Here is a 19,165-nt window from a genome sequence, read left to right as displayed (position 1 = left end):
TTGATAGTGTACTCATTCATCCCGTTGGTTCTGCCAAAATGGACGACTACGCATTTATCCGCGTTGAAGTCCATCTGCCACTTCTCCGCCCAGTCCTGCATCCTATTTATGTCCTGCTGCAACTTTTGCCATCCTTCCAGACCATCCACAACACCACCGACCTTCGTGTCATCAGCGAACTTACTTACCCATCCTTCCACTTCCTCATCCAGGTCATTTATGAAAATGACAAACAGCAAGGGTCCTAGAACAGATCCCTGGGGCACTCCACTGGTGACTGACCTCCATTCAGAAAAAGACCCATCCACAACCACTCTCTGCCTTCTGCAGGCAAGCCAGTTCTTGATCCACAAGGCCAAAGGCCCTCGGATCCCATGCCCTCTCACCTTGTCAAGAAGTCTTGCATGGGGGACCTTATCAAACGCCTTGCTGAAGTCCATGTACACCACGTCCACGGCACTTCCTTCGTCAATGTGTTCAGTCACATTATCGAAGAACTCAACTAGGCTTGTAAGGCACGACCTGCCCTTGACAAATCCATGCTGACTATTCCTGATCATGTCAAACCTCTCCAAATGGTCGTAAATCTTGTCCCTCAGAAGCCTTTCCATCAGCTTACCAACCACTGAGGTCAGACTCACCGGTCGGTAATTTCCCGGGCTATCTCTGTTCCCTTTCTTGAAAATAGGGACTACATCCGCAATCCTCCAATCTTCCGGAACCTCTCCCGTCTCCATTGACGACGCAAAGATCATCGCCAGGGGCTCTGCAATCACTTCCCTCGCCTCCCACAGTATCCTGGGGTATATCCCATCTGGTCCTGGCGACTTATCAATCTTGATAGAATTCAAAAGTTCTAATACATCCTCCACCTTAATATCCACAAACTCAATCTTTTCCATCTGCTGCAAATCCGTGGCAAAATCTCCCAGATCAGCTTCCACCGTGAATACTGAGGCAAAGTACTCATTAAGCACCTCTGCCATTTCTTCTGGTTCCACACAGACCTTACCCCCTTCACCTTTTATAGGTCCTATCCCTTCTCTTCTCATCCTTTTACCTTTCACATATTTATAAAAGGCCTTGGGATTCTCCTTAATCTTACCCGCCAAGGTCTTCTCATGACCCCTTCTGGCTCTCCTGATTTCCCTTTTAAGCTCCTTTCTACAGTCCTTATACTCCTCAAGATCCTTAACCTCTCCTAGTTCCCTGAACCTTTTGTACACCTTCCCTTTCCTCCTGACTAGGTTCAACACAGCCTTCGTGCACCACGGTTCCCTCGACCTACCAAAACCCCCTTGTCTCATCGGAACGTTGTCACGCATAGCTCCAGACAAACATTCCTTGAATATCCGCCACCTTCCTTCAGTACTTTTCCCTAAGAACGCCTCCTTCCAGTTTATTTGTCCAAGTAACTTCCTGACTTCTTCGTATCTCCCCTTACTCCAGACAAACACCTTCCTAGCCTGCCTGATCCTATCTCGTTCCAATGCAATTGTGAAGGAGATAGAATTATGGTCACCATTCCCAAGATGCTCCCCTACCGAGAGATCCATCACCTGCCCTGATTCATTCGCCAGTACCAGGTCAAGTACAGCCTCTCCTCTCGTAGGCTCATCCACATACTGTGTCAGGAAACCTTCCTGAACACACCTAACAAACTCCTCCCCATCCAAACCCCTTACCCTAGGGATATTCCAGTCGATGTTTGGGAAATTGAAGTCTCCCATCACGACAGCTCTGTTATTAATACATTTCTCCAGAATCTGTTTCCCTATCTGCACTTCAACTTCCCTGTCACTATTGGGTGGCCTATAGAATACACCCAGCAAAGTTTTCGACCCTTTGCTGTTCGTAACTTCCACCCACAGAGACTCTGTAGATAGTCCCTCCACGGCATCCTCTTTCTCTGCAGCCATGACACTGTCCCTGATCAACAGTGCCACTCCACCACCTCTTCTGCCATCCTCCCTGTCCTTCCTGAAGCATCTGAAACCTGGCACCTGAAGTACCCAGTCCTGTCCCTGAGACATCCAAGTCTCCGTAATGGCCACCACATCACAATCCCAAGCAGCAATCCACGCCCTAAGCTCATCTACCTTATCCTTTGGTTCTGCTGCTGTCAATGGGAATTCCCATTGAAGCCACCCTACGCTGCCGGGAAATCCATGACAGGGACGTGTCATCAGAATCCTGCTGGCGTGAGTGGCTGGAATTTTCCAGCTGATGTGATAATTGTGGGAGGTTTTTATCTTATAAACTGGGACAATCAAATTGGCAATAGTGGTCTGACTGGATTCAACAAATTCCCAGGACCTAATGGCCTGCACTCTCATGTTTAAACAGAGATGGCTGCAGGGATAATGGATGCACTAGCTATGATTTTTCCAAAATCTCAGATTGAAGAATTGTCCCATTGAATTGGAAGTTGGCAAATATTGGTTTTTCCAGGGAGGAGGGAGGGAGAGAAAACAGTCAACCACAAACATTTAGCCCAACATCAGTCATTGGGAAAATGCTGGAACCATTATTAAGAAAGATATGACAATGTACTTAGTAAATCATTGTATGATTAGCATTCTACAATTAGAACAAGTCAACATGGTTTTATAAAAGGGAAATATGGTTTCACCAATTTGAGTTTTTTTTTTGAAGATGTAACTGGTGGGGTAGATTTTTTTTAAAAAGTAAATGTATTTCACCTGGAATTCCAAAAAGAATTTGTTAAGGTGCCACAAATAAGGTTAGTAAGCAGGATAAGAGCTCATGGAGTTTGGGGAAATGTATTAGCATGGCTAGAGAATTTGTAGACAGACAAAGCAGAAAATGGGCATAAATAGAGAATTTTCAAATTGGCAGGCAGTGATAGTGAAGTACCAGAAGTATAAGGGTTGGGGCCTTAGCTATTTACAATCTGTGTTAATGACTTGGATAAAGAGACAGAGTAATGTATCTAAGTTTGGTAGTAACCTCTCACCTAACTTTGCAAGTGGGGGATGTCGGGAGGGGGTGGCAGATGTTCGCTGCAGAGAGATATATTCAAGTTAAATGAGTGGGCGGTAAGATGACAGGTGGACTGTATGGAATTGGGAAATTATTCATTTTGTTCATAAAAATAGAAAAGCTGAATATTTTTAAAAGGTAACAAACTTGAAAGTGATGTTTAAAGATACATGGGTGTGGTTATACAAAGAATGCAGGAAGTTAGCAAGTACAGCAAGCAAGGCAAATGGCACATTGGTCTTTACTGCAGAGTGATTGGCATACATGAATAAAGAAGTCCTGCTGCAGTTGTGTGAACAAAGAACAATACAGCAGAGGAACAGGCCCTTTGGCCCTCCAAGCCTGCACCGATCATGTGTTCCTAATTAGACCATCCATTTGTATCCCTCTATTCCCAGCCTGTTCATGCGGCTATCTAGAGAAGTCATAAGTGATCCTAGCATGTCTGCCTCAACCACCTTGCTTGGTAGTGCATTCCAGGCCCCCACCACCCTCTGTGTAAAATACATCCCCCACATATTTGTATTGAACCTTGCCCCCTTACCTTGAACTTGTGACTCCTTGTGTATGTCATTTCTGACCTGGGAAAAAATTCCAACTGTTCACCCTATCTGTGTCCTTCATAATTTTATAAACTTCTATTAGGTTGCCCCTCAACCTCCATGTTTCCAGGGAGAACAACTCTAGTTTACTCAATCTCACCTCATAACTAATACCCTCCATACCTGGCAACACCTTGATAAATCTTTTCTGCACTCTCTCCAAAGCCTCCACATCCTTCCGATAGTGTGGCAACCAGAACTAGATGCAGTATTCCACATGTGGCCTAACCAACGTTCTATATAGCTGCAACATCATATGCTAACTTTTATACTCTGTGCCCCGTCCAATAAAGGCAAGCATGTCATATGCCTTCTTCACCACCCTCTCCACCTGTGCTGCCACCTTTAAGGATCTGTGGACTTGCACACCCATATCCCTCTGTGTGTCTATACTCCTGATGGTTCTGCCATTTATTGTATAGCTTCCCCTGCATTAGATCTGCCAAAATGCATCACTTTGCATTTATCTGGATTAAACTCCATCTGCCATTTCTCTGCCCAATTTTCCAGCCTATCTATATCCTGCTGTATTCTCTGACAATGTTCATTGCTATCCTCAACTCCAGCAATCTTTGTGTTGTCCGCAAACTTACTAATCAGACCAGCTACATCATCATCCAAATCATTTATATATATCATAAACAGCAGAGATCCCAGTAGAGCCCTGCGGAACACCACTAATCACAGACCTCCAACCAGAAAAAGACCACTCCACTACTACCCTCTGTCTTCTATGGCCAAGCCAGTTCTGCAGCCATCTAGCTAGTTCACCTTTGATCCCGTAAGAATTAACCTTTAATAAATGCTTTACTAAAATCCATGTAGACAACATCCATGGCCCTTCCTTCGTCAATCATTTTTGTCACCACCTCAAAAACTCAAAAAAAATATGGTGACACCTTATCAGAAGAATTTAAGGATATATTTACATTGGAAGCCAGTACAGTGAAGGTTCATTAAATTGGTCCCTCGCGCTTAATTGGGTGGATGCTGAGATTGTTTCTGCTGGTTGGGGAAATCTAAAACATGGAGGCACTGGTCCCGGATTATTTTGGGCTGTACGAAGGAGAATTTACTTCATTCAAAGAATCTTTGAAATTCTGTACCTCAGGGTTATGGAGGTCCATCGTTAAATACATTTGAGGCTAGAATAGACACAATAGGCTGAACTCGAGGGATATGGGGAGTAAGCAAGAATTTGGAGTTGAAACTCAAGATCAACCATGATTGTACTGACTGGTGGAGTATGTTTCTTGTGTTCTTGTATTTCATTTGAAAGTGGTGGCCAATTAAAAATGATAATGGTTTCAACTCCATTTTCCAGATATTTTATTTGTATTTAATTCTGTCATTTCTACAGTATTTTAATTATTTAATGGAAATTACTGGGATATATAGAGGGGTTACGGATGACTCTAGGTGTTGGGAGAATTGTATGTGGAGTTGAATCAAAGAAATAAAGGTAATTTACTTGCAGAAGTTTGTCAAGTGCCTGATCAGTGGTGGACCTGGAGGTAGAGTGAGGCTCTATTGGGAAGCAAAACTTGTCGTGTTTACTGAATTGCAGCCAAGAGGCTCAAACGTCGGAGAACGAATGTCCATGTTACTCTTTCTGCTGCCCCACAACGTCTGAAACTCAGCCTAGGCCAGTAGCTCTGAGCCAAAGTTGTTCAACCTTCCTACGCTTATTACCGATATGGTTGTTTGGGACTAAGTATTTCACAGATCCCACATTTTGCAGCCACTAAGCACCATCGTTTCTGCCATGTCTGTCATCCCACCCTTATTTAATTTGTCAATTTGTTACTAATTCAGTAAGTAAAGTAATACAAAGCTTCTAAGTTTGTAAGCTTGGAGAAAGAAGAGGAGGAATTGCTGGAGAAAAGAATAAACAGGAGCAGCAACTTTTCGCTCTGGTCCAAATTCCCAACTTGGCACTCGGTTCACAAAGCTCTCTTTTTTTGTCGCTATGTGGTAGCAAAACCTGTCAACTTCTATGGAGGGATTATGACTCACACCCAAGTTAAAACTGCAGAATTGGACAACAAATTTTATGAAATTGGGCACACAATATGGAAGCAGACTAAAGTTACACTCAGAGCCTCTCACTAAAAATCACAAAGCAACAGACACAGATTAGCAGGCAAAAGCATGCTTTTAGAATGCAAATGAGGGCTAGCACACAAGGAAAGCTGGACAGGATGGCACCTACAGGAACTAAATTAAAAAACACATCCCCACCCCATCAAAATCAGCATTTCTAAAACAGTCAAACAACCCATGGAGACACCTAAAATTAGCATAGCGAAGGAAACGTCCCTGGCCCCTCAAACCTCTTTTGAGATCAATGACACACCTATGGCTCAAACCCCAGAGATTCTAGACCATTAATAACCAATCGGACAAAAACGATTAAGACACACACTTAAAACAATTGCTCCAACACTCAAACTTCGAGACAGGATGGCTGAAGTCAAATACTGTAAATAAAGGATTAGCATTTGACTCGCGTACTACACCGAAGTTCAGGTATAAATATAGCCCGTTGCGGGGGAGTCTTTAGTGTGCTTTCGGGACAGTCCGATCGTACGTCCTGACTGCACCTCCGTCGACGTAAAAGAAAATAAAGCTGTGCCGCTATTGAACTACGCCCTGAGTCCGTAGTGGTCGTTTCGCCCACTCGCGCTAACACTGTAATAACATTTACTTAGGCAACCATTTTCGGTTGATTGACTGTTGCCAATACCAAGCAGTTTCCGTTAACTAGGTATCTTAACTAGCTTGGAGTTTTAAGTTCCAAGTCAGAATCTGTTTTACCAGAAAAATCCCAATTGCACCAAATGTTATCAGGATATATTCAGGCTGCTGGAGCTCCTGGATACATGGCAGGTGAAATTTAATGCATCATAAGTAAAGTTGATACATTTTGCTTGGAAGAATGAGGGGAGTCAATACAAAATAAAGGATGCAGTTTTAAAGAGAGTGCAGGAGCTGAGAGACCTAGGGAGTAAATGTGCAGAAATCCTTGACGATGGCAGGGCAGGTAGAGAAAGTGGCTACAAAGGGTACAAAAGCAAAGAAGTTACGATCAACCTCTGTAAAATACTGGCCCAGCCTAAGCTTCCATATTGTGCTGCTGGACTGCATCGTACTTTGAAAGGGCGTGAAAGCTTTAGAGAGGTGCAGGAAATTGTTCTAACGATTCAGAATTTTAGTTACGTGGGTAGTTTGGAGAAGCTGGGATTGTCGTTCTTAGCAAAGATAAATTTAAGGGATTTGATAGAGATTTTCAAAATCATGTCGAAATTTGCTGATGACACGGAACGGCAAATTGCACGGAGGGTGTGGAGAGTCTGCAGAAGGATCTAGATAGGCTGGGCGAATGGGCCAGGAACTGGCAAATGGAATTTAATGTTGGCAAGTGCGAGGTGGTCCACTTTGGTAGGAATAATGGTAGGAAGGACTATTACTTACGTGGCGAAAAACTGCAGCAGGCGATGGTGCAGAGGGACCTCTGGGTCCTTGTGCATGAGTTGCAAAAACCCAGCTTGCAGGTGCAGCAGGTGGCCAGGAAGGCTAATGGGATGCTGGCCTTCATCGCGAGGGGGATTGAACATAAAAGTAGGGAGGTCTTGCTGCGGCTGTATAGGGCATTGGTGAGGCCGCAGCTGGAGTACTGTGTGCAGTTTTGGTCACCGTACTTACGCAAGGATATTTTGGCCTTGGAGGGAGTGCAGAGGAGGTTTACTAGGCTGATACCGGAGTTGAGGGGGTTGAGCTGAGGAGAGGCTGGATAAACTAGGCTTGTACTCGTTAGAGTTTAGAAGAATGAGGGGAGATCTCATTGAGACGTATAAGATGATGAATGGGATGGATAGGATAGAGGTGGAGAGACTCTTCCCGCTTAGAAAGGACAGTAGGACTAGGGGGCACAGCCTCAAGATAAAGGTGGGGGCGGTTTAAAACGGAGTTGAGGAAGAACTTCTTCACTCAAAGGGTGGTGAATCTCTGGAATTCTCTGCCCGTTGAAGTGGTGGAGGCTGCCTCGCTAAATATTTTTAAGACGCGGGTTGATGAGTTTTTGATAAGCGAGGGGATTAAGGGTTGTGGGGAGAGCGTGGGAATGTGGAACTGAGCCACGACAGATCAGCCATGATCTTATTGAATGGCAGGGCAGGCTCAAAGGGCTAGATGGCCTACTCCTGCTCCTATTTCTTCTGTTGTCTCACTAGAATGTTTCCATTGGCAGAAAGGTTTAGAATCAGAAGATACCAATTTTGAGGTTGGTTAAGTCAGTTGGCTGGATGTTAGCTCATGATGCAGAGTGACACCAATAGTGCGGGTTCAATTCCAGTACCAGTTGAGGTTATTCATGAAAGCCCAGCTTTTTCAACCTTGTCCCTCGCCTGAGGTGTAGTGATCCACACATTATATCACCACCAGTCAACATTCTCCCTCAAAGGGGCGAGCAGCCGATGGTCATCTGGGATTGTGATAACATTACCATTCCTATTTAAAGTGATTGGCAAAAAGAACAATGATGATAGGAGGGACAACCATTTTTAAGCAGAGTGTTATGACGACCTGGAACACTGCTTGTGTGTGCAATGGCCAGCAGACAGAATCATGGCTTTCTAAAGGAAAGCGCATAAGCACTTAAAAAGAAATAATTATTTGCAGAGCTCTAGAAAGTGAGAGTGGCTGAGTTGCACTTGGCAGAAAGCCAGCAAAAAACAAATTGTCTCCTTATTTGTTGTAGCCATTCTATGATTAAGAAATGCAGAAGAGGAAACTAAGAGTGACTAAACTGTTTGCTTTTTGTTTCTGGTTTAGATTGAGAAGCGCATGGATGCAATAAGAATTATTTCCCACAACACCCACAAGAAACTGGCTGCATGTTTGCAAGCTCAGCAGGGCACAGAAGTGGAGAAACGACACGTAAGTAATACAATCATGCTGAACAACGGATATGGCATAAGAGATACGCCCACAAGTATTTTACACTAAGAACAGTGAACAAAGTTTAGAAAGTCTTTGTGAATATGGGTTGTATTTCAATCCTCTATTTAAATATATTTAATTCCTCTGTAAACAGGAACCCAAGCGGTTTTACAGTCAATTACCCTTGTTCCACTGATTGATGGCCAAAGATAATGGTCAAGCTTTTCGGCCATTCATATTGGTGTGACCTTCAGTCCTGCTGACAGTGTATTCCCGCCGCAGGTGTCGTGGTGGCAAGGGGTGAATTCAACTAGAAACCCCATTGACAGTCGGACCACAAGGCCATGTTCCTGCTCCCAGCTTACAAGCAAAAACTGAAACAGGAGAATCCATCAAAGAAGGTCGTGCAGTGTTGCTCTGAGGAATCGGATGATCTCCTACGGGGCTGCTTGGAGTCAGTGGACTGGTCAGAATTTAAAAACTCTGTGACCAGCCTGAACAATTACGCCACTGCAGTAATTGACTTCATTAGTAAACGTGTAGAAGACTGTGTGCCAAAGAAGCAAATCCGAGTGTTCCCCAACCAGAAACCATGAATGAATAGGGACGTCAACTGTTTGCTGAAGTCCAGATCTGAGGCTTTCAAGTCAGACGACCCTGGTCTATACAAGGAAACCAGATATCTTCTAAGGGAATCTATTAAACATGCCAAAAGACAGCACCACACCAAACAAGAGCCCCAGACTAGCCACACTGACCCCCGCCGACTAGGGCAAAGTCTACAAGATATAACATGCTACAAGATGAAAGTGTTTAAAATCAATGGCTCCCCCTCTGACGAACTCAGTGCATTCTTGCATCTGTTTTGAGCAAGAGTTCAGCGAAAGCATGCCCTCCATCCTGGAAGCCCTGGATGAATCTGTATCTGGGACCACCATTACACATGTCAGAGCAGCTTTCTTGAAGGTCAACCCATGAAAAGCAACTGGCCTGGATGGAGTATCAGACGAGCACTCAGATCTTGTGCGGATCAGCTGGCGGGAATGTTTGTAGACATCTTCCTCTCTTTACGACAATCTGAGGTCCCTATCTGCTTCAAGAAGACGACCATCATCCTGGTACCTAAGAAGAACCAAGCAGCATGCTTTGATGACAGTCTGCTGGTGGCTCTGACATCCATCATAATGAAGTGCTTCAAAAGATTAGTCATGGCTCAAATCAATTCCAGCCTTTCAGACAACCTGGATCCACTATGCTTTGCCTATCGCTGCAACAAGTCCACAGCAGATGCCATCTCTCTGGTCCTGCACTCAACCCTGGAACTTCTGGATAACAAAGACATCTATATCAGATGACTGTTTGTTTATTGACTACAGCTTAACTTCAACACCATTATTTCCACAAAACTCATCTCCAAACTTCATGGCCTGGGCCTTGGCACCTCCCTCTGCGACTGGATCCTGAACTTTGTAACTCTCAGACTACAGTTAGTAAGGACAGGCAATAGCACCTCCTCCACAGTCATCCTCAACATCGATGCCCCACAATGCTGTGTCTTAGCCTCCTACTATACTCCTTATACACCTGTGACTGTTGCCAAATTCCCCTCCACTTTGATTTCCAAGTTCGCTGATGATGCCACCATACTGGGTCGGATCTCAAACAATGACAAGACAGTGTAAGGAATGAGATAGAGAATCTGGTGAACTAGTGCAACAACAATAACCTCTCCCTCAATGTCAACAAAACGAAGGAGATTGCCATCAACTTCAGAAAGCGTAAAGGAAACATGCCCCTGTCTATGTCAATGGGGACGAAGTAGAAAGGATTAAGAGCTTCAAGTTTTTTGGTGTTCAGATCACCAACAACCTGCTTTGATTCCTCCGTGCCAACACTATAGTTAAGAAAGCCCATCAACGCCTCTACTTTCTCAGAAGACTAAGGAAATTTGGCATGTCAGCTACGACTCTCATCAACTTTTACAGATGCACCACAGGAAGCATTCTTTCTGGTTCTATCACAGCTTGGTATGGCTCCTGTTCTGTCCAAAGAAGTATAAAAAGTCGTGAGTGTATCCCAATCCGTCACGCAAACCAGTCTCTTATCCATTGACTCTGTCTACATTTCCTGCTGCCTCAACAAAGTAGCCAATATAATTAAGGACCCAGTGCATCCTGGGCATTCTCTATTTCACCACCTTCTGTTGGGAAACAGATGCGAAGTCTGAGATCATGTACCAACGAGCTTCTTCCCTGCTGTCAGAAAAGAATAGATTTACCTTGCATTAATTGATCTTTCTCTACATCTTAGCTGTGACTGTAATACTACATTCTGCACTCTCTTATTTCCTTCTTTATGAACAGTATGCTTTGTCTGTATAGTGAGAAAGAAACAATACTTTGCACTGTATGTTAATACTTGTGACAATAATAAATCAAATCAATGGCAGGACCAGAAGATCTTGCTGCCAGTCATGGTGGGCCACCCCTGCCACCATGAGAAACGGCGGGTTGCGTGGAAAATCCTACCCAATTTATTTAGTCGCCCTAATGTTTAACTTGGATTGAATGTCAGATGAACGGTCTGAAAACTGGCAGTGGAGGGATTGAGAGGGGTGATTAGGTAGTAGAATTTGATGGTATACCTTTGGAAGATGTTGCCGAGGAGAAGCATGGGGCTGAAAATAGGAGGAACTAAATAATAAATGTTCCGAGGGCCTCCGTAGTAAATGTACAGAAGTGAAAAGCTAAGTTAGAAGAGATCTCGCAGAGCTAGGTAATAGATTAAGCTGGCCAGTTTCATACTGCTGGGCAATGGAGGAAAGATGTTGAAGAAGGATGGTGTGATCCATTGTGTCGAGTTCTGCAGTTATGTCAAAAAAGATGTGGAACAATATTGCACCACAGTCACTGGCACAAGGATTTCCTTTTCCATCTCCGTGGTTTAGCTCTTCCCTCTGCGACAGGATCCTAGGCTTCCTAACCCATAGACTGCAATCAATAAGGATAAGTATTGACACCATCTCTATTATTATCCTCAACACCAGTGCCCTGCAAGGCTATAGTCTCAGCATTGTGCTATATTCTTTATACATTTATGTCTGAGAGGCCAAATTTTCCTCCAACTCAATTTTGAAGTTTGCTGATGACACCACCATACTGGGTCAGATCTCAGACAAGGATGAGACAGAGTACAGGAAAGAGAGAGGGAATCTGATGAAATGGTATGATGACAGTAATCTCTCCGTCAGTGTCAGTAAAATGAAGGAGATAGTCATTGCCTTCAGGAAGCATAGTGGTAGGCATATCCCTATCTACAACAACGGTGATGAAGTGGAAATGGTTGAGAGATTCATATTGGTAGGTGTCTCGATCACCAGCAACCTGTCCTGGTCCTTCCATGCTGACACTATAGTTAAAGCCCACAAACGCCTCTACTTTCTCAAGAGGCTAAGGAAATTCGGCATGTCCGCTATAACTCTCCAATTTTTACAGATGCACCATAGAAAGCGTCCTTCCCAGATATAATGCAGAATGGCTCCTGCTCTGATCAAGACCTCAAGAACCACGAAAGGTTGTGAACATAGCCCAGTCCATCTCACAAACCAACCTCCCACCCGTTGACTTTGTCTACACCTCCCGCTGCCTTAGAAAAGCAGCCAGCATAATCAAGAACCCCGTGCATTTCAGATATATACTCTTCCACCTACTTGTCAGAAAAAGGTACAAAAGGCTGAGATCATGTACCAACAGACTCAAGAATGGCCTTTTCCCTACTACCATCAGACTTTTGAATGAACCTACCGTATATTAAGTTGATCTTTCTCTACACCCTAGCTATGACTGTAATATTATATTTGCCACCTTCTCCCCTATGTAATCTGAATGGTATGTTTTGTCTGTATAGTGTGGAAGAAATAACTCCTTTCATAGAATCCCTAAAAGCAGAAGGAGGCCATTTGGCTCATTGAGTCTGCACTGACCACGATCCCACCCTTGCCCTATTCCTGTAACCCCACATATTTACCCTGCTAGTCCCCTGACACAAGGGGCAATTTACTGTGGCCACTCAACCTAACTCACACATCTTTTGGATTGTGGGAGGAAACCAGAGCACCCGGAAGAATATGCAAACTCCACACAGACAGTGACCTAAGGCAGGAATTGAACCTTGGTCCCTGGCGTTATGAGGCAGCAGTGCTAACCACCATGCCACCCAGAAAGGTAAAGTCGTCATTGTTCTAGATGACCGTAGGCTGGTGGTGATTTAGTCCAAGGGTCATCACATCTCATGCATGGCTGAGAAGGCTGTGCCTTCATGGATAACCTGAGCCGGTATGGGAATTGAACCCGCACTATTGACATCGTTCTGCATCACCATCAGCCGCTGTATCCCAATACATGTGACAATAGTAAATCAAATCAAATTTGACAGAGGGTTCAAAATTCGCTCAGTTGTAGGAGATGGAGCATGATGACTGAAGGCTACTTTAGGGGCTGGAAGCCAGTGTCAGTAGCCTACCACAGAGGTCTGTGCTGGGTCTCCTATTATTCATCATTTGTATAAATGACATGGGTGACTCTGTGGGGAGGTAGGGTTAGTAAGTTTACAGATAACACAAAGATTGGCTGCAAAGTTAACAGTGAAGCTGGGTATCTTGAGCTATAAGGAGATATAGATGGGATGGTCAAATGGGCAGATAAGGGGTAGATGGAATTTAGCCCTGAAAAGTATGAGGTGATACACTTTGGAAGGGCTAATTTGACAAGGTTGTATTCAATGAACGACATGACACTTGGAAGTTCTGTGGAAGAAAAGGACCTTGGCGTGTTTGTCCATAGGCAGAGTGACATGTTAGTAGGGTGGTGAAAAAGGCCAATGGGACATTTGCCTTTATCAATCGAGGTACAGATAAAAATGCAGGAAGTTCACTTTGGAGTTGTGTAGATATTTGGTGAGGCCACAGCTAGAATACTGTGTGCCACATTATAGGAGGGATGTGATTGCACTGGAGGGGGTGCAGAGGAGATTCATCAGAATGCTGCCTGGGATGGAATATTTGAGTTATGAAGAGATATTTCGTAGACTTGGGTTGTTTGCATTGAAGCAGGGGAGACTGGGACGGTTTGATCGAGGTGTACAAGGTTATGAGGGGCATGGACAGAGTGGACAAGGAACTGCTGTTCCCCTTAATTGAAGGTTCAGTGTTGTGGGGAAATTTGAAGGTGGCCAATTGTGTCTTAACTTAAACAATTCGAAACTCACGACAAATATCTCTGCAAATATGTAACAAATTTATTTTACGTGGAGCAAACATACTGCTGACCAGAGACACTCAAAGGGTTGAACGGCTCTGGGAATAGAGCTAAAGAACCTCTCTGAGATCTGACCTACATAGTCAAATACAGATCAGTAGTAGTTTTTCCTAATCAATAATTCTGTCTCTCATTAGCTTAAAATCAATTTAATTTAGCAGTTGTACATCAATACAAATCTGTCAAGTACCTCAGCCAACCATCTGATACTTAATAGCATGGTTATATTTTATTTGTCCAACAAGTCTGGAAGTCACCTCCCTTTTTGGCCCAAACTATCTCCCTGTTGCCTGGTAATAATGGCAGATGCTACTGTAAGGTCAAAGTGAACATTCACACCAACACACTGCCAAGTTGAATAGACGTGTTCCTGCGTCCAGAGGCATATCTATCCTTCTGTCTGGCCAGTGAATGTACCTATTCATTAATGTTGCAAAGTATGCTCCCTCATAGGAGTCCTCTCGCTATGACTACTGTTGACCAGCTGGTTCCCAGACCTCTACGTTTAAACTAATTACATTAACCACCATGCCTTTCGGTAGCCTTGCTTGATCAAAGTGAGCAATGCATTTAAAATATCAGCGTATCAGTTTTAAAATCATAAGTACATGTTTTGATTAATTTACTGCATTCACGTGTAAACTTCACGTAGCTTGTCTAATAATAATTTAACTCTGTACTGATCCCTTGTTCTCTTAAAGACTGCATTTTGCCGATGAACCTTATTAGCTGGTTAGGAATCCCCTTCTTCAGTCAGTCACGAGATGACATTGTTTCAAGGTGAGGAACAGGCGATTTAGGGGGATGTAAGGAAAAACTTTACCCACAGGGTTGTGACAGTCTACAATGCGCTGCATTGGAGTGTGGTAGAGGCAAGTAGCTTCATATCTTTTAAAAAGTAACTGGATAAGCACACATGATAATATTCAAGGTTGTGGCCGGGGGCTGGTAAATGGAATTGGATGGGACATCAGGTGTTTCTCACGTATCAGTGCAGACCCGATAGGCCAAAGGGCCTCTCCTGCACTGTTTGATTCTATGATCATCTTGTAAACATGAATCTGTAATAACAATTTGATCTAATCAGCTTTTCCATTCTGTGCCACTAATTCATCCATCTTATTGTGGATGCTTTGTGGATTCAGATAAGAACTTTTTATCACTATTCCTGGCATGAATCTTACTCAGTGATGCACTCAGATTTTTCCTGTGCCCCTCTTGTTTTTACTCATACCATTACACTATTTGATTGCTTTGATGTTTCTCTTTGGATTTCCACACTCCCCTTCGCCTGAACCTTCCCACCAGCTCTGTTAGTTTAAAGCCATGTCCACAGTCCTAATTTTAAAAAAGTAGCTTGGACAGTGGTCCTATGGGGTTTTAGTGGACCCTATTCCTATGGAATAGCTCCCTCTTTGAGTATTGGTGCGAGTGTCCATGACTTGAAACCACTCCTTACAACACTAGTCTTTTAGCCACATGTTTAGTTCTCTATTCTACTTGACTTAATGCTAATTGATGTGTGGTTCAGGTAGCGATCCACAGATAATTATCTTTGATGCTCTGCATTTTGATTTGGATCCTAATTTCTCAAGCTATCTCAGCTGAACGTCATACTGGGTTCTACTATGTCTTTAGATTCCCTGTGGGCCATAACAACTGGATCCTCCTCCCAAGTTTGTCTCCAGCCCCAAGGAGGTACCTTAACCCTGGCATTGGGAAGACAACACACTTTTGGTGCACCTAATTCTGACTCCAGAAAATGTCTATCCCCTGATTCTACTGTCTCCTATCACGACTGCAATCCTTTTCGCTACTCCCGCTAGCCTGCATTTTGGTGATCTAGTTAGTTCCAGTTCACTTATCCACCCTGCAATTCTTTAGTTCATTCAGTGCCTCCTGTCTCTGAAGTTGTTGGCTGAGGTTTCACTGCCACTACATGCTTTGTTCCCTACACCTGTCTAGTGCTCATCAACCAACCCTCTCCCTGACCAGTGGCCAACTCTAAACTTCTGCTTAATCTAAGGGGTATGACTGCCTCCTGGATGTAAGTGTCCATGTAACTCTCCCCTTCCCTGATGCCTCACAATGTTTGTAACTCAGACTGTGAGCGCATATTGGGTATATGATTGTCTGGGGTTGCACTTGTTTACACAGATTCCCACATGTTGCAGTCATGGCACGCTGCCATGTCTGCCTTACTTGATTTAATTTGTCAATTACTCATTTGCACAGCGAAAGTGACACTCTCCTAGCTTGGAGACAAAATAAGACAAATCACAAGCTGATGGAGGCTAAATTCCCACTTGGGCATCATCTCCATTCCTTTTGGCCCTTACTTATTTCCTTTAAGGGCATAGTTCATGGTGTGGAAGAGAAGCCAGGGTTATCTTTACATTCCAGGCTGATCTGGTGTAGTGAGCAGTTTTGATGAAGAACTTAGAACTCAGTGGTGCTGGATAATAGGCCTGGTAATGAACGGCTAAACGAGTTGTACATTATATATGCAGGATAGATGGTACAAACAGGCCAGTCAGCTCAACCAGTTCATTCTGGTATTTATGCTCCACTCAAACCTCCTATCCATTTCATCTAAGACTACCAAACTATCTATTCCCATCTCACTCGTATACTTGTTTAGATTCTTCTTAAATATATCTGTGCCATTCCTTCCTTGGATAAAGAAGTTTCTTTTGAATTCCTAGTAATTTCTTGGTGATTCTTATTTTGAATGTTTCTAGTTTTGCTCCTCCCCAAAGGAAACATTTCGTAAGTTTAAAGAGCTCTGTTAGTTCACCCCTCAGCCTTGTTTCAAGAAAAAAGAAACCTGGCTTGTTTGTCCTTTCTGGTATGTGCACCCTTGTGTGTCTGGTATTTGTATAAATCTTTTCTGTGGCCTCTCCAGTAGTCCCGCTGTCATTTTTATAATATAATGTATGTTCAGAATCTGTGCGTCTTGAACATAATAGGGTAAAGATAGGAAAACAACCAGGATGGGAAAGAGTGGGAGTTTTGCTGGGGACAAAGATGGAAGTGAGAATGCCTGAGCAGTGATAATGAAAGAAGTTATCATAGTGATTGGAGAGTTCAAGATCAGACAGTTGGAAGTTTGAGTGTATTGTTATAAGAATGGGATTCTTTTCAATGCCAAGAAGGAATTGAGGTTGTAAGTGTATGAGCGATGATAGATGGAGGGATCATAATTGATTCCCTGGTACGTGATTCATATAATGGGAATAAGAGCTCTTTGTGAGGTATCAAGGTTAAGGGGGTGATCATGTTTATGGATAGAAAAGTTTTATGTGGAGATTAGGGAGGACGGGAGGGTGGTGAGCTCTGAGGAGAGAGAGCAAGATGAGTTGGGAAATTCAATGCAGTTACACAGGTAATAACTGTTCTAACTAGTTATTTACTCAACATGGTAAGAATTATTCACCATCAATTTCACCAAGTTGCAGGATATCATAATACTGAGAGAGGCTTTACCTCTAAATACTATCCACGGTAAAAGACGTTGCCCAGCTTTATGTATTGTGATGCTTTTCAGCTGTTAAGGTGACACATCACTCTAAATCCATTGTACTGAAATTTGAAAATGGATTTGGAGAAATGTATAAGGACCCATAAAATCATCACTTACTCACAAAATTATAAACGGAGTTCTAAATATTCTGCCATTCAATCCAAAATCTTTTTGAGGTGATCAAATTGAAGAAATGGCAGAGGTGCTTAATGAGTACTTTGCCTCAGTATTCATGGTGGAAAGTGATCTGGGAGGTTGTACTACAGGTTTGCGGCAGTCTGAAAAGATTGAGTATGTGGATGTTAAGGAAGAGGATGTGTTAGAACTTTTAAACTCTATCAAGATAGACAAGTCACTGGGACCAGATGGGATGTACCCCAGGTTGCTGTGGGAGGTGAGGGAAGTGATTGCAGAGCCCCTGGCGATGATCTTTGTGTCGTTGATGGAGACGGGAGAGGTTTTGGAGGATTGCGGATGTGGTTCCTATTTTCAAGAAAGGGAACAGGGATAGCCCAGGGAATTACCGACTGGTGAGTCTGACCTCAGTGGTTGGTAAGTTGATGGAGATGCTTCTGAGGGACAAGATTTATGAGCATTTGGAGAAGTTTAGAATGATCAGAAATAGTCAACATGGTTTTGTCAAGGGCAGATCGTGCCTTATGAGCCTAGTTGAGTTTGTTGAGAATGTGACTGAGCACATTGACAAAGGAAGAGCGGTAGACGTGGTTTACATGGACTTCAAGGCGTTTGATAAGGTCCCCCATGCAAGACTTCTTGACAAGGTGAGAGGGCATGGGATCCAGGGGGCTTTGGCCTTGTGGATCCAGAACTGGCTTGCCTGCAGAAGGCAGAGAGTGGTTGTGGATGGGTCTTTTTCTGCATGGAGGTCGGTCACCAGTGGAGTGCCCCAGGGATCTGTTCTAGGACCCTTGCTGTTTGTCGTTTTCATAAATGACCATGATGAGGAAGTGGAGGGATGGGTTAGTAAGTTCGCCGATGATACGAAGGTTGGTGGTGTTGTGGATGGTCTGGAGGGATGTCAGAAGTTGCAGCGGGGCATAGATAGGATGCAAGACTGGGCAGAGAAGTGGCAGATGGACTTCAACGCAGATAAATGTGTAGTGGTCCATTTTGGCAGGACCAATGGGATGAAGGAATACAATATCAAGGGTAGGAGTCTTATCTGTGTTGAAGAGCAGAGGGATCTTGGGTCCATAGGACTCTTAAATCGGCCTCACAGGTGGAGGATGTGGTCAAGAAGGCGTACGGTGTACTGGCCTTCATTAATCGAGGGATTGAGTTTAGGAGTCGGGAGGTAATGCTGCAACTTTACAAGACCCTTGTCAGGCCTCATTTGGAGTACTGTGCGCAGTTCTGGTCGCCTCACTACAGGAAGGACGTGGAAGCTATTGAAAGGGTACAGAGGAGATTTACAAGGATGTTGCCTGGATTGGGAGGCATGCCTTATGAAGATAGGTTGAGGGAGCTGGGACTCTTCTCCCTGGAGAGATGAAGTTTGAGAGGCGACCTGATGGAGGTTTATAAGATGTTGAGAGGAATAGATAGGGTGGATTCTCAGAGGCTATTTCCCAGGGCTGAAATGGTCGCTACGAGAGGACACAGATTTAAGGTGCGGGGAAGCAAGTACAGAGGAAATGTTAGGGGTAAGTTTTTCATTCAGAGGGTGGTGAGTGAATGGAATCGGCTGCCATCGGTGGTGGTGGAGGCGAACTCGCTGGGGTCTTTTAAAAGACTTCTGGATGAGTATATGGGATCTAATG

General features: G+C 43.8%; 1 protein-coding gene across 6 annotated transcripts in view; it reads left to right on the top strand.

Annotated features, from left to right (window-relative positions):
• arhgap17a (Rho GTPase activating protein 17a) overlaps positions 1-19,165 on the top strand; it is a 156,062-nt gene that overhangs the window by 75,333 nt on the left and 61,564 nt on the right. For all 6 annotated transcript variants that reach the window (XM_080206524.1, XM_080206525.1, XM_080206529.1 and 3 more), the window contains exon 3: positions 8,439-8,543. In XM_080206524.1, coding sequence (XP_080062650.1) covers positions 8,439-8,543 — 105 coding nt within the window. The remainder of the gene's footprint in view (positions 1-8,438; positions 8,544-19,165) is intronic.

The sequence above is a fragment of the Carcharhinus amblyrhynchos genome, chromosome 18, assembly GCF_965287045.1.
Source record: "Carcharhinus amblyrhynchos chromosome 18, sCarAmb.v2.hapA, whole genome shotgun sequence".
Lineage (NCBI taxonomy): Eukaryota > Metazoa > Chordata > Chondrichthyes > Carcharhiniformes > Carcharhinidae > Carcharhinus > Carcharhinus amblyrhynchos.
The sequence above is the reverse complement of the archived record's forward strand: the minus strand, read 5'-3'. Positions and strand labels throughout refer to the sequence as shown.